The sequence below is a fragment of the Acomys minous genome (genome assembly GCF_964271855.1).
Source record: "Acomys minous genome assembly, chromosome: 13".
In the NCBI taxonomy this organism is placed as follows: domain Eukaryota; kingdom Metazoa; phylum Chordata; class Mammalia; order Rodentia; family Muridae; genus Acomys; species Acomys minous.
The window spans coordinates 88548002-88562165 of NC_140495.1; the positions used below are offsets into that span (position 1 = coordinate 88548002).

The 14164-nt window shown below is 50.9% G+C and overlaps 1 protein-coding gene and 1 long non-coding RNA gene across 2 annotated transcripts in view; one reads left to right on the forward strand and one right to left on the reverse strand.

The window, feature by feature from the left end:
- Positions 1-2450: 2450 nt before the first annotated feature.
- Positions 2451-9822, forward strand: LOC311580334. Its single transcript, XR_014773429.1, has 2 exons — positions 2451-6727; positions 6872-9822. It is a non-coding gene; the product is annotated as an uncharacterized lncRNA (long non-coding RNA).
- The window catches only part of SLC29A3 (solute carrier family 29 member 3), a 35537-nt gene continuing 30792 nt past the window's right edge, over positions 9420-14164 (reverse strand). The window contains exon 6 of the mRNA XM_084751809.1: positions 9420-12354. Coding sequence (XP_084607935.1) covers positions 11721-12354 — 634 coding nt within the window. The 3' untranslated portion in view covers positions 9420-11720. The remainder of the gene's footprint in view (positions 12355-14164) is intronic.

Below are 14164 nucleotides of genomic sequence, written 5' to 3' on the forward strand. Positions count from 1 at the left end.
TACCTGGCCAGAGCTGTTTTAGCACATCTCCCAAGCAGCTTCCAGGAGGCTGAGCACCGCGTGAGGGCCTATCACATGCTAAGGAGCATAAGCAAGGCACTAGGGAGTGGGAGAGGCAGGAGTCTGAGGCTAGGTTGTGAAGCTCGCTGTCTCCCCTGAACAAGGACTCTCTATCCTCTCTGAACCAGCATGAGGTCCATGCTGGTGGGCAGGAAAGGCTGGGCATGATGGGTAAGCACAGAAAGATGGGCCACCACGATGAGGAAACAAAAGATAAGGAAGAGCCAGCAGCCAGGCAGGCATGACATAATAGCCACCCACTGGCTATGGGGAGCATCTTAAGAGTACCTACCATGGACCAGGAGCTCCATGGAAATCCCATCAGAGTCTCCTGATGGTCTGAAAATAAAACACCTGCACTCTACAGGCAAAGAAAGGGCTGTGTAGCAAGAGCCTGGTGGTACAGGCCTCTAATCTCAGTCACTCAAGAGGCAGAGGCAGGAAGACCACCCAGTAACCCTAGGCAACTTAGCAAGACTCATCTCAAAACAACAGAAAAGGCTGAGGTTGCAGCTTATTGGTAAACCCTGGCCTCAATCCCCAACACTGAAAAACAACAACAACGAAAAATTCGTAATTGTATAAGGAGGTAACTGGTGACCCCAAACTACCCCCCTACTCTCACCCTCCTGCCCAGAGAATCTCTCCAGGGCCTGCCAGCCCTTTGCTGCCAAAGCTAAGTAAAGTGGCTTTGGGAGAAGGAGTGGGGGGGGGGCTGTTGTCCAGAGGCGTTTAGAAAACTTAGAAGATACCACCCCTCCGATGGCCGTGAAGAGATTCTGCAGGCTCCCAGTCCGTGGGGGAAATCCAGATCTGCAGTGCAGGGCGCCACCTGGAGGCTGAGCGTAGCACAGCACTCCCCCTCCAGGCTGGGTGGAGAAGCTGGCTTTTAAGGGAAGTCCATAGAAGAGAAAGAAAGTCCTCAGAAACCTGGACCAAACCCACACCAGAACTTCTGGTGTTCCCAGTACCACCTGTGTCCCTAACCCTCTTCCCTAATCACCAGGTACCCTGATTCCAGTCACACTGGGTCTGTCCCTAGTCCTTTCTCTAAATATAAACTGGAGATCACCAAAGGTTTGGGCACTGTGACAGCTCCTTTGAGGACTGAGTATCTGGATGAGTCACTCTCTACCCAGCCACCAGCTAGCTGTGTGACTCTGGGCAAGTTGCTGCCCTTCTCTGGGCCCCAACTACTACTCTTGTTACATTGGGTGTCAACGAGGACAGATAGGTCTGACTTTAAACTGCAGCCATGCCAATTAAAGTTAATTAACCTCCAAGTGCCTCAGTTGCTAACCTAGGAAATAGATTGATGACTCATCTACTTACTGTCTTCCATCTTCCAAATAAGAGCTTGGCTTGCAGGGATGCTCTAAGGATGTTCCAGACTACCTCACAACCCATACTATGTCTATGGACTACGTACCAGCCAGGAGCTCTGGTTGATGGGACAGCACTCCCACTGAGGTCCAGACAGTATATAGAGGAGGGCTCCTTTCCCTCCTAGAGTCCCCTCTTAGCTCACACTGATGCCTTGTAGACCTAGTAAGAGCAGATCTCCTGGGATTTGCAGCCTGCAACCAGGCAGCTGCCAGGGACCACTCCCAATTTAAATTCTGGGATACTACAAACAGGTGCCCTGTGCTCCAGCTTTCTCCAGGCCCAATGAGAGGAAGGAGCAACTGTAGACTCCCTGTAGCTTTAGAGGTTCAGTGGAGGCAGAGGCCCACCTCCCCACCCCAACCCCAAGCACCCAAACTGGCATGGTGTTGTGTTTCTCTGCATGAACCTCAGTTTCCGCATTTGTATAATATGGGTATAACCTCTGCCCACCCCCACCCCCCACATAAGAAAAAGCTCCTCAAAGTCCTCCATTGATGCTGTAGTCCTGAGCTGGGGCTGCAGGGTTTGCCTAGCACACACAACGTCCTAGGGCCTCTCCTCGGCACCCCAAAACCTGAAGTACTGTCACGCACCTGGGCAGAGAAGGTAGAAGGACCACAGGTTCAAGGACAGCCTTGGCTACGTAGTAAGTTTGAAGCCAGCCTGGGCTACATGAGATCCTGTCTCAAAAACAAAAATCAATGCCGCCCCATCCAGACTGAGAGTCGTCTTGTGCCTAATGCCTGTCCTTGCTGGTACACTGGGCACAGGGTCGACAAGGGCTAGGTGCTGAGGCTGTCATGAGAGAGACTGTGGGCCTCTTTCCTCCCTTTCAACACTTGGGGGGGGGGGAACAAAGTGGGAAAAGGGAACCGGTGCCTTGCCTCACATCTCAGCCTCTTGTGCCTTCACTTACCTCCTTCTAAGAATGACCACCGGCTTCTCTGGACCCCTGCATGGAGTGTGCACATCACACTCACATGACATATCGCCCAGCCCTTTCAGCAAACTCCAAAATGGGCACAGCCTTCATTTTATTTAAAAAAAAAAAAATGGAGGCTCAGATAAGTGGAGGAAGCTGGGTTCAAACCCAGCTGTGGGCTTGCTGGTTGCTAAGGGACAATGCCTGGCCCTTTTCAGATTCCATCTGACTGAACCCACCACCACTTACGCCACTTAGCTAACGCACCCCAAGTTTATAGGAGAGGAAACTGAGCTCCTGAAAGGGAGAGGAGGCTTCGGGTCCTTTCCCCGCCTTTCTGGCGGATCCTTGGGAGTCGGACAGATTACAGTAATCAGCTAATGCCTGCGTGGGGCTCAGAGATGAAAAGCCCTCATTGAAAGTGCTAAGTATGATGATTAAGTAGGAAGGTGGAATTAGCCTCGCAGGGGGAGCTGGCTGCAGCCATGGGAGGAGGATTAGCCACTCGCTGGGAGTTTAAGATGCAGGTGGGCTGAAGAGGGGACATGTCCTGCTCATCTTCAGAATGAGAGATTCTGGGGGCCTGGAAGCAGTGGTCTAGCCAAGTGCTGACAAGCCAGCAGTCACAGAGAGCACAGTGGGCCCTCAGCTCACCCGTCTACTCCCTCATTCATTCACCTGCATAGCCTGTGCCAACTGTGGGCTTGCTGGTCCTCAGCCGCTCTGCTAGGGACAAGGATACAGGCAAGAGCAAACGCAGGATGCTCTGGAGATACTCCCAGCCTAGTGGAGGAGATGGACATTGTAGTCCTTTATCACCAAAGTGCTGCTCATTTGTAAGTTTTCTGGCAGTATTGTGAGCTTTTTGATGTTTAAGGATAGTTTTTAAGAGTTGTTTCAGGGTTACAGCAAAATTGCAAGTGCAGAGGTTTTACCAATCTCTCCCACCACCCACCCCCAACCCAAGCCCACCCGGTGCCCACCCTATCAATATCATCTATCCCAGTGACACATTTGCCATGGCTGATGGTGCCGTGATGACACATCATTATCACTGAGTTCATGGCTGACAGCTCCGGCACTCTGGGTGGTACGTGTTCTGTGAGTTTGGACAAATGTATTCATGGCATGTATGTAAGCATATGCTATATGAGGTCTTTTTTGTTTTTTTTAAAGGTTATACATAGCAAAATATTTACAGAAGCAAAAATAGAGGGTCTCCACAGCAAAGGATGGGAGTACAAGGGCTAGACACACAACAGAATCAACTGCTGGTTGCAGCTGGGTCAAGGGTACACGATACCATATTAGCCTATTTTTCTTTTGTAAATGCTTCACATTTTCCATGGTAAAAGTTTAAAATAAAAACGCACACATCTGAGTGTACTAGCACTAGCCTGTAATTCCAGCACCCGGGGACTGAGATAAGAAGATTGCTTGTGGCCGGGCGTGGTGGCACACACCTTTGATCCCAGCACTTGGGAGTCAGAGGCAGGCGGATCTCTGTGAGTTCAAGGCCAGGCTGGTCTACAAAGTGAGTCCAGGACAGCCAAGGCTACACAGAGAAACCCTGTCTCAAGGAAGAAGAAGGAGGAGGAGGAAGAGGAAGAAGAGGAGGAGGAGGAGGAGAAGAAGATTGCTTGTGGGCTGGAGAGGCTGTTCTTCCAAGGGTCCTGGGTTCAATTTCCAGTAACCACATGGTGGCTCACAACCATCTATAATGAGGTCTGGTGCCCTCTTCTGGTGTGCAGGTGTACATGCAGGCCCAGGACACTGTTTACATAATAAATAAATCTTGAAGGAGGAGGAGGAGGAAGAGGAGGAGAAGGAGAAGAAGAAGAAGAAGAAGAAGAAGAAGAAGGAGGAGGAGGAGGAGGAGGAGGAGGAGGAGGAGGAGGAGAAGATTGCTTGCCCATGGATTTGAGGCCAGCCTGAATAATAGTGTGAGACTCTGTTTTATGTAATATAAAAATAGAGGCAGGGCTGGGGGTATAGCTCGGTGGTAGAGTGTTTGCCTACCATATGCAAGGCCCTGGGTTCTATCCTCAATACTACACACACACACACACACACACACACACACACACACACACACACACACCAAAAACAAAAACAACAGAAACCAAAACAAAACCTTCACACTGAGTCAAACAATTGCATGTATAGTATCACAGAGGGAAAGAGAGTGCCACTACAATTGCTAAGACCTCTTTTCACCTAGGGTGTTAGAGTCAGCTTTTGGCAAGTGTAGCACTGAGTGTCCTAGAGCCAGCCAAAGTATCTCTATTCCTTCCCTCCCCCAAGGGCAAGTTGGTACCATGGGGAGGCAGGACCTCCTTTTTGGGCACCAGCTTTGACTCAGGCAGACAAAAGTTCTGGAACCCTGGGAATAGCACTGATTTCCCTCTTCAGCAGGGTGATGGAGGGAGACCTCAATTGCCACACAGAGTCTCACACTATTATTCAGGCTGGCGAGTTCAAGGCCAGCCTAGTCTACAGAGTGAGTTCCAGGACATCTAAGGCTACCCAAAGAAACCCTTTCTAAAAAAAATCCAAAACAGACAACAAACAAAAAGCTGGTACGGCGTTTTTAGTCTATAGTCCCAGCACTGGGGAGGCAGAGACAGGCAGATCCCAGGGACTAGCTAGCAGAATCATCGATCCCCACCAATAAAAGACTCATTCTAGCTGGGCGTGGTGGTGCACACCTTTAATTCCATCACTCAGGAGGCAGAAGCAGGTGGATCGCTGGGAGTTCGAGGCCAGCCTGGTCTACAAAGTCCAGAACAGCCAAGGCTACACAAAGAAAGCCTGCCTCCAAAAACCAAATTAATTAATTAATTTTTAAAAAGACTCATTCTGCCTCAGAGGAGGGAAGGAGGAATACTGAGTTTTAAGGAGGGATTGGCTAATTGACTATCTAGAATAAGAAGCTGGACACTTCTCCTGCAGGTAGCTAGAACTGAGACCCTGGAAGATGAGCCATCACCTCCCTGCCATGGTTCTGGGTTTAAGTCTCTGCCTGCAGCCACTCGGGTACAATGAAGCACTGACTCTCCACGCAGAGAAATAGCAGCCAGAATAGCCATTGGAGAGTCCAGTTCTCCAGTGATTCTCTTAGGCCCATGCAACTAGTGAGAACTATGGGATGCACCCTAGTGGGTCCATCACAGACCTCTCACTTAACCCCATGCCACCTTGTCTGCATCAGAGCCGCGGTACAGGTGAGCTGGCCTGCAGAATCTGATGGGCACCAGCTGAATGACTTGCCTCAAGTCTGTCATCTCAGCACTCGGGAGGTTGAGGCTAGGGGATTTCTATGAATTCCAGGCCAGCCTGGCCTAGAGCAAGATCCTGCCTCATTACACAAACAAAGCAGCATGTGGCAGGCACTAAGAGCTGTTCACCTGACTCAGGCTCATCTTCAAGGACTCCAGGAAGAAAATGGAGCGATGTTCCCATCTGGCTTTCTTGGGAAAGCCACTCAACTTCCTGAGCAGAGTCTGCATTTCCGGAAGGGCATCTAAAGAGGGAGAGGATGTTGGGAGAGAGTTTACACATACAATAAGATGTGGGGTAAGTGGTCCCATGGGCTGAGGAAGTGTAGGACATCTGGGTTCTACTTAGGAGGGACCCCACTTTGTGTGATAAGGTCACTGGCTGACACCTTCTACCCACGGACTGTCCACCACCACCACCACCATCAACTGAGCACCAAACCCTTCCATAGCGGAGATGTGGGCAGGCAGGGACCAGCTAGCACCACTCCAGGGCGGCACCTGTGGCTTTTGTCAGTGTCATTCAGCCTCCTGCGGCAACACAATGGAACTCTGTCCTCTTTCTATAAATTAACACAAATACTACTAAAAGGCAAAATGGCAGCCTGGTTCTCCCTCACATTTCCAGAACCAAAGTGCCTGAACTTTACCCAATAGGACAGAGTGTGAGGAGCAGGGGTGGGGGTAGAAGCAAAAAGCAAAAAGACAAGGAGTTGGGACTTTGCTTACCTCCTCACAACAGCCCAGACAGAGGTCAGTCACTGAGCACTAAGCTGACATCAACTGGCCTGGCATGTTGGGGGCACCTGACCCTTCCATTCCATCCCTGGGAGCTTGGTAAGCAGAAGGCTAGCTCTAGACATCTCTTTTCAGAAAGGGGACTTTGAAGAAGCGAGGCCAGACTTCTGCATTTTTTTTAGTTCACGGGACATTATTAGAAACTGCCGAAGGTTCAGTTTCTGTTTCAAAGAGTGTTTGCTGAGTGGCAACAGCGCATTTCCCTCTTTGAGTCTCAGCAAAGACTCAGCAAAACGAGAAACACCGAACCTTACCTCAGCAGCTAATGAGCTCCAGAAAGCAGGTAGGAGGTGTGACCCTCTCACCACGCGGGAGGTGGCCCTGCACCCTACCCAGGTTCCAGCAATGCCTGCTGGGAGTGAGATCGCAGCTCTGCATCTAGACTTAACCCCTCAGGCCTCACCCTTCCTCGCTCCCCTTCCTCAAGCCTCAGGTGAGAAGGGAACAGGTGGAAGGAGGCAACGGAGGAAGAAAGCCACGGATCAGGGCACATGAAGAAGCGGAACATGGCGCTTGAAATGCAGAGGCCACCCTGAGCCCGTGACTGTGTCTGCAGAAGGCTGACTGAGCCCACAGTGCATCCGGCTCCTTCAAGGACTTTTCAAGCGAGCCCTCAGCCAGAACAGGAGCAGATGAAGTCTTCGCTCCCTCCCGGGCCAGAGGCAAACTTCTGACAACCCCTCATCCATCTTCCAGAGCATGGTGGTCCTCCTACGGGCAGCAGTAGTGACACCTGGGAACTTGTCATCCCACCTGTGCTATGAGATGGGGACCTGAGGGTGGATTAAACCCTCTGCATCCTAGCAAGTGCTTCTGAGGGTTCTGATGAGACCTGCTGCTGTAGGAATGCCCATGAACTGGTCCCAGAGGCCAGCAGTCTGGCCTTCAACCTCGGCCAGCTCTGATGCATAAAGATGCATTTCTCAGTCTCCACTTTAGCTCCTCTGAAATGTCCATGCTAACGCTTGCTCTGGGTGTGATTCAATGGCTGACAGTTCCTCTGACTCTCAGACATCGGCCCAGACCAGCCATGGGAAGATGCCACAGTGGCACCTATCAGGCACTTTCAGATGCATAGCTTCTGCCTTGTACCAGAGCTGCTTCCTGAATTGTGTGGGATGTGACCGGCTCTTAGTGTTTGACCAGAAGCGAAACTTTGGGTAGATTTGCTTCACCTTCTAGCTTCCGTATAGAGCACCCTCCTATCTCTGAGAGCAGAGGGCGAACTCATTCTCCCATGATGTCACCTGTCAGCCAAGGCTCTAGACCTGGATTACCACCTTGTCTCCATTATTCCTCCTTATGGGACCAGTGCTGAGGAAGGCAAGTGATCCTCTAGCCTAGGTGACCAGCTATGTATGGGTCAATTCAACCTTCACAAGTAGCCATGGAGACAAGCACATAAGGAAGTAGAGCTATGGAGGTTTCTCCAAGGTCATTGGCCAACTGGAAAGAGTCAGGTTCAAAAAGTCATTTTTTAAAAAAGATTTATTTATTATTTATACAGTGGTCTACATGTACATCTGCAGGCCAGAAGAGGGCATCAGATCACATTAGGATGTGAGCCACCATGTGGTTGCTAGAATTGAATTCAGGACCACTGGAAGAGCAGTCAGTGCTCTTAACTTCTGAGCCATCTCCAGCCCCCTAAAGTCATTTTTTTAAAATTAGGATTTTATTTTTGTTTTATGTCCATTGGTGTTTTGCCTGCATGTCTGTCTATGTGAGGGTGTCAGATCCCCCGCAATTAGAGTTACAGATAGTTGTGAGCTGCCATGTGGGTGCTAGGAATTGAACCCAGATCCTCTGGAAGAACAGCTGGTGCTCTTAACTGCTGAGCTATCTCTTCAGCTCCCTCAAAATCATTCCTGAGCAGGACCCCATCTACATAGCACAGGTCATTCGAGCTTGGAGCCCAGGTGCACTGACACCATCCTCCATCACTGACTCTTTGATGATCTGGTGAAAGCTCTGACTTCTACCCCTAGGGGAGACAAACACACATAGACAGCTGCTAGCAAGGGTGGAGCCAGGCAACGGTTAGTACTGAGCACTGGGGCAGGGTATGGCCACCCAGAGGGAAGTTGTTAGGCACCACAACAAGCTGACTAAGCAGCAAAAAGTGGCTGAGAACCAAGTTTGCTGTGGGCTGAGAACAGAGCATCGTTGCCACCATCATTTGGAGTCAAGGCCAGGGCGGCCTAAGTTATGGTCACCGTCTAAGGTTAAGGCTACTTTTATATCTTACCATGTGGCTGAGGTTGGAGTGGGAGCAGAGAGCTGTGTACCTGACTGTTGTCCTCACTTCAGAGACAAGGAATCAAGACACAGGAAGACTGACCTGACACCCACACTGTGTCTCATGTCCCACTACCCATGCTGGAGTGACAGTCATGGCAGTGGCTGGTATAGGGGGGGAAGGACGCATGGGAGCAGAAGGATCAGGGCCTTAGCAGTTGCAGATCCTTTGCCCAAGGAGAAGCACACAGGATGTGCTCTGGACTGGGGCAGGATTTGAAGGGGGCCCTGGCCAGCAGGGGTCTAACTCAGCTCACCTCCCAGTTTAACTTCACCAGTGCTGGACCAAGATTCTGAGCTAGACCCATATGCTGCTGACAACCTCAAGTACTGTGTCGGCCCCTGCCTGGAACCGCACTCTTCTTTCCTGGCTCCCTTCTCTGAGAGGGATGGTACTTTGGTATGATGGCCACTCGGGTGAGTCCAAAGGAGATAACCCTACCAGCCGAACAGCCACTGCTCCTCTCTACCCGGGCCGGGCACTGATTCATCCCTCTGTCTGGATGCTACCAAACCGCAGCTGCTACCATATTCCAGTTCTTTCAGATGTTAGGCCAGTACCTGAGAGCCACCCCCTTCACCAGAGCATGTGAGAGCAGTCCACCACTACTCTGCCACACACGGAGAGAGGGAGGGAGGGAGAAAGGGAGGGAGGGAGAGAGGGAGGGAGGGAGAGACAAGAGCACTGCTTCTCTTTAATGAGACCCATGGTCCACTCTTAGCACACCCAAGGCTGGGATGAGTCACCCTAGACCCACCACACCTGAGACCATCCACAGCATCACACTGGAGGACAGAAGTAGGTTTTCCCCTTTGGTTTCTGTTTTGCTTTCTAGGTTCAAGTTTAGAAAACCTCTCAAGGGTGTCTCCTCCCATCCTTCAGCTGGAGCGGGAGTGTGAAGCCTAGGATGGTAGGGAGCATAAGCTGATGCCACTGGGGGAGATTACACTGCCTCGCACTTAATTAGCATCTGCAGGATCCCCAGCCCATGCTCCTCTATGAGCTCGCGGCTCAGAGGGTAGCCATGTGCTGGGGATGAGCTCTCCTCTGTCCGCAGGAACCCTGAGAAAGGACCAGCCCTTCTCCCCCAAAAAACAATCTCTCAGAAGCCCCTGTCACCTGTGAAGCCAGAACTTGGTTTCTGTGTCACGAATATCGAATGTGAGGGGACACGGTCTCCTGTGTGGAGCAATAGAGTTTGGAGGTCTTCTTCTGAAACCATCCTGATTACAACTGTCTGTTGGGAAACCGAACCAGAACAAAGCCACCCCCCAAATTTCTGATGAGTAAGTGTCAGCACTGCACTGACATCTGGAAACCCCTGACAACAAAGTGTCCCCTGCTGGGCAACCCTTGCGACAGGACATCTTAGTGCCCACCCTCAGCTCACCAGCTTCCACCCTTCCTGGTAGCTGTATAGACCTCAGTTGCGCATGGGCAGTGGAAGGGTGGAGGAGGGAGTCTCTGCCTCTCACCTGAGGCCACAGCTGTCTGAACCCGTCCCTGCTCACCACAAGCAAGGTCGCACGTGTACACTCTAGAAGAGCTTGCTGCCCTTCCTCTTCAGGCTAAGTGTGGAAGGGTCTTGCTCTTGCTGGTTCCTAAATAATATATGGGGTTAATCTCCGTTGTCTATGAGACTAGATTTAGAATCACCATGGAGGCACGCTTGGCTGCTGGGATGTTTCCAGAGAGGTATAGCTGAGGAAGACCTGTCCTGAATGTGGGCGGCACAGCGCCATCCCATGGCTGGAGGTCCAGGATTGTGCACACAGCCACTTCCACACCCACTGCTGTGCCTACCCCACCTGATGACAGGGCACCACGTCCCCTCTTAAAACTGTGAGGCAGAAGAAACTTTCCTTCCTGAAGCTTTTTTTTAGTCAGGTATTTTGTTACAGTGACAGGGAAGGGGACCACGCCTCAAGCCTTTGGGGTTCTTGCACTGGTCCCTGCATCCCTCCAAATCACCTAGCCTTAGCACATTGCTTCTTGCCAAGACTTCAACTGAGGGAGACGCCAACAAAGAACCCCAGTTATTTATTATGCCCTTGAACCAAGGGCTCCAACGGGTCGAAAACATGACTGTTAAAAAGACTTCCCTCTGCCCTAAGTAGGTTGCAGGTCACTGGGCCATATGGGCCTCATCTGAAGATCAGGCCTACCAGGCCCAGTTCATGACACAGGGAGACCTCAGAAGCCCAGGCCTCAGGCAGGAAGGCTTAGGAAGCCCACCTGGTAGGGCTTTCCGACTGGCTGGCCTACTTCCACCCACAGAGCTCAAGAATCAGCACATGCCTGGACCATTGCAGAGTGGACCTCAAAGCCAGCAGCCCCTTTCAGAATAGGGAACCCTGAAGATTATTAACTATAAAGGTAACATACCCCCATCTTTACAATTGTACTTTTTTTTTTCAACAGTGTCCCATGTAGCCTAGGTTGACCTCAAACTAGGTAGCGGAGGATGACCTTGAACTTCTGGTCCTCCTGCTTCTACCGCTCAAGTGATAGGATTGCAGGCTTTCAGTATGCTATGCTAGGGATGGGAGTCAGGCCTTTATGAGTGCTAAACGAGCATGCTACCAACCAAGCTATATCTCAGCGACAACCGCATCCTTCAAAGGGCTCTGGAGGTGTTTGAAGTGTTTGGAAATGTCTCAGGGTTTTTGCTTTAGCTTAATTTTTTGAGGTAGGACTTCACTATATAGCCAGGCTGGCCTCAAACTCACAGCAGTCCTCCAGCTCAGCCTCCTGAACACCAGGATTGCAGGTACGAGCCACTGTGCTAGGCTGTGTCTGGAATGTCCCCTTGCAAAAGATGTACAAGCGGTCTGAGAGAAAGGCAGCTGGAGTGGGTTCTGCTCTGCACCAGATGAAACACCAGGCCCTTGCTCAATACCATCTTAGACCTCGGCTCACCCTGCGCATCTCCCAAGAGCCCGAGCCTCACACGGTACCTGTATCCTTGCTGCCCCTCCTAAATTAGATGTTCAAGCAGGGCTGCGCAGGCTGAGCCCAGCATCAAGCCCACAGTTGCGCAGAACAACATCACTACGCCAGTAGCCTCAGCCAGTTCCCGGGGTACGATTTTGGGCCCATACATAAGCACCAGAGCACTGAGGTAGCCATTACTGAACCCAAAGAGGCAGATCAAGAGCACAGGGTAGATGTCGGACTGGAAAACCACCACAGTCAGGTGTGAGCGTGGCTGGTAGTTACAGAGCAGGAAGAGGGGCACGAAGCAGATACGCAAGAGTGTCAGTGCTAGGAGCACCTTGCTCCTAGGACCTGGCACCTGGATCCAGGCTGTGACCTGTCGGCCACAGAGGTCAGCAAAGTTGAAAAGGAGGAAGACGGTGAGAGGCACGAAGAACTTGGAGGTCCATGGAGAGCCGGTGTCCTTATGCATGGACTGGATGTTGGTGGAGATGGCAGGAAAGATGAGGGTGGTGACAAAGTAAAGGAAAGCAGCACAGAACCCGAGGCTAGCTGTCTTCTTCAGGATGGGTCCAAGGGATGGCGTGGCCACTGAGGTGCTGCTGGGAGTGTCCTGTGATAGGTTGTCTTCACCAGAAAACACATGGGCTGGGGCAACTGGCCTCATGTAGTACCTGCAGAGGGACAGTGAGTGACACGGTTAGTGGGTCACTATGGAACTGAACTCCAGGGACACAGAAGGGGAGACCTCAGGGTCTGCATAACTCCTGTGGGTCTTCAGAACAGCCTTCATAGACCCAGCAGGCAAAGCCCAAGCCATGGAACCCTCTTAGCCTATGATCACGTAACATGACGTGGGAGAGGCAGGTTGTTAGAAAAGGCCTGTGTGATCCCCGGCCAGCCTTCCAGGCTGGACTGCAGTCCCTGGATCAAAGGTAGTGACCAGACCATGAGCAGGGACAGAAAACTAGGCCTGATTACCACACACTGAGTGAGTGGAGGCCCCGGCCACCTTTTGTTTTGTGTCGGAAGGGGGAGGTTTAGATTAAAAAAACATTCAGGAATGTAAAAGCTAAGCAAAGTGTGGTGGCTCAGGCGTGCAGTCCTGGCAATTGGGAGGCCGAGGAAGAAGCACTGCAGTGAGTTTGGGACCAGCGTGAACTACACAGTGAGACTCTGTCTCAAAAACAAACAAACAAACAAACAAACAACTAAAACAGTATGGGAGAGGGGTTAACAGGGAGGTGGGGATGTAGTGCAGTTAGAAGGGTGCTTGCTTAGCATGATTGAGGCCCTGTATTTGATCCCCAGCACCACATAAAACAAACATGGCAGCTTATATGTCATCCTGGCACTTGGGAAGGCAGAAGGATCAGAAGTTCAAAGTCATCCTTAGCTACACAGTGAAGTGAAGCCAGTCTGGGCTACATAGTGCATTCTAAGGTAGCCTGAGCCACAGTGTGAGACCCTGTCTCAACAAATAAGCAAAAACATCCCCTAACACAAACTCATAAAAATTACTCACACAGCCGGGCACAGTGGCAGATACCTGTAATCCCAGCACTCTGGGAGGCAGAGGCAAGCAGATCTCTGTGAGTTCAAGGCCAGACGGGTCTACAAAGTGAGTCCAGAGCAGCCAAGGCTACACAGAGAAACCTTGTTTGGAAAAAAAAAAAGGGGGGGGGGGAGAAATTACACACACAGAAAGGGAGGGAGGGAGGGAGGGAGGGAGAGAGAATTTCTGAAACAAATATGGAATACAGCTATACAGATCTTAAGACCTCAGCCAGAATGCCTAAATGCATTTTACAAATAACACACACAGCAGCCTAGGTCATGCACCCCAGCATTCATTAAATGCATACCTATCACAAAATGAACAACACTAACTTGTAGCCATCCTGTCATACACATGGTTCTGTGTCCTTCCGCTCTGCCACTTCATAACAGCTTGGCATACACTTTAACTGCTCCCTTATAGATGACATTCAGGCCGCCCCAGTGTTTCTGTATTGCCCATCCCAGGGAACTGTGTAATCCACATAGACACCCAAGCAAATAAGAAAAGATCAACGCTGGGCGTGGTGGCACACGCCTTTGATCCCAGCACTTGGGAGGCAGAGGCAGGCAGATCACTGTGAGTTCGAGGCCAGCCTGGTCTACAAAGCGAGTCCAGGACAGCCAAGGCTACACAGAGAAACCCTATCTCAAAAAAGCAAAGCAAAACAAAACAAAACAAAGAAACAAAAAAGGAAAAGACCAATGGATTCAAAGGTTTGTAGTTTGGGGGATGGCTCAGCAGGTAAAGGTGCTTGCTGCCATGCCTGGTAACATGAGTTTGATACCTAGAACCCACAGTGCGGATGGAGAGAACAAGCTCTTTTAAGTTGTCTTCTGACCTCCATATGTGCACCATGATACACACACACACACACACACACACACACACACACACACACACACACAAACACACACACACACCAT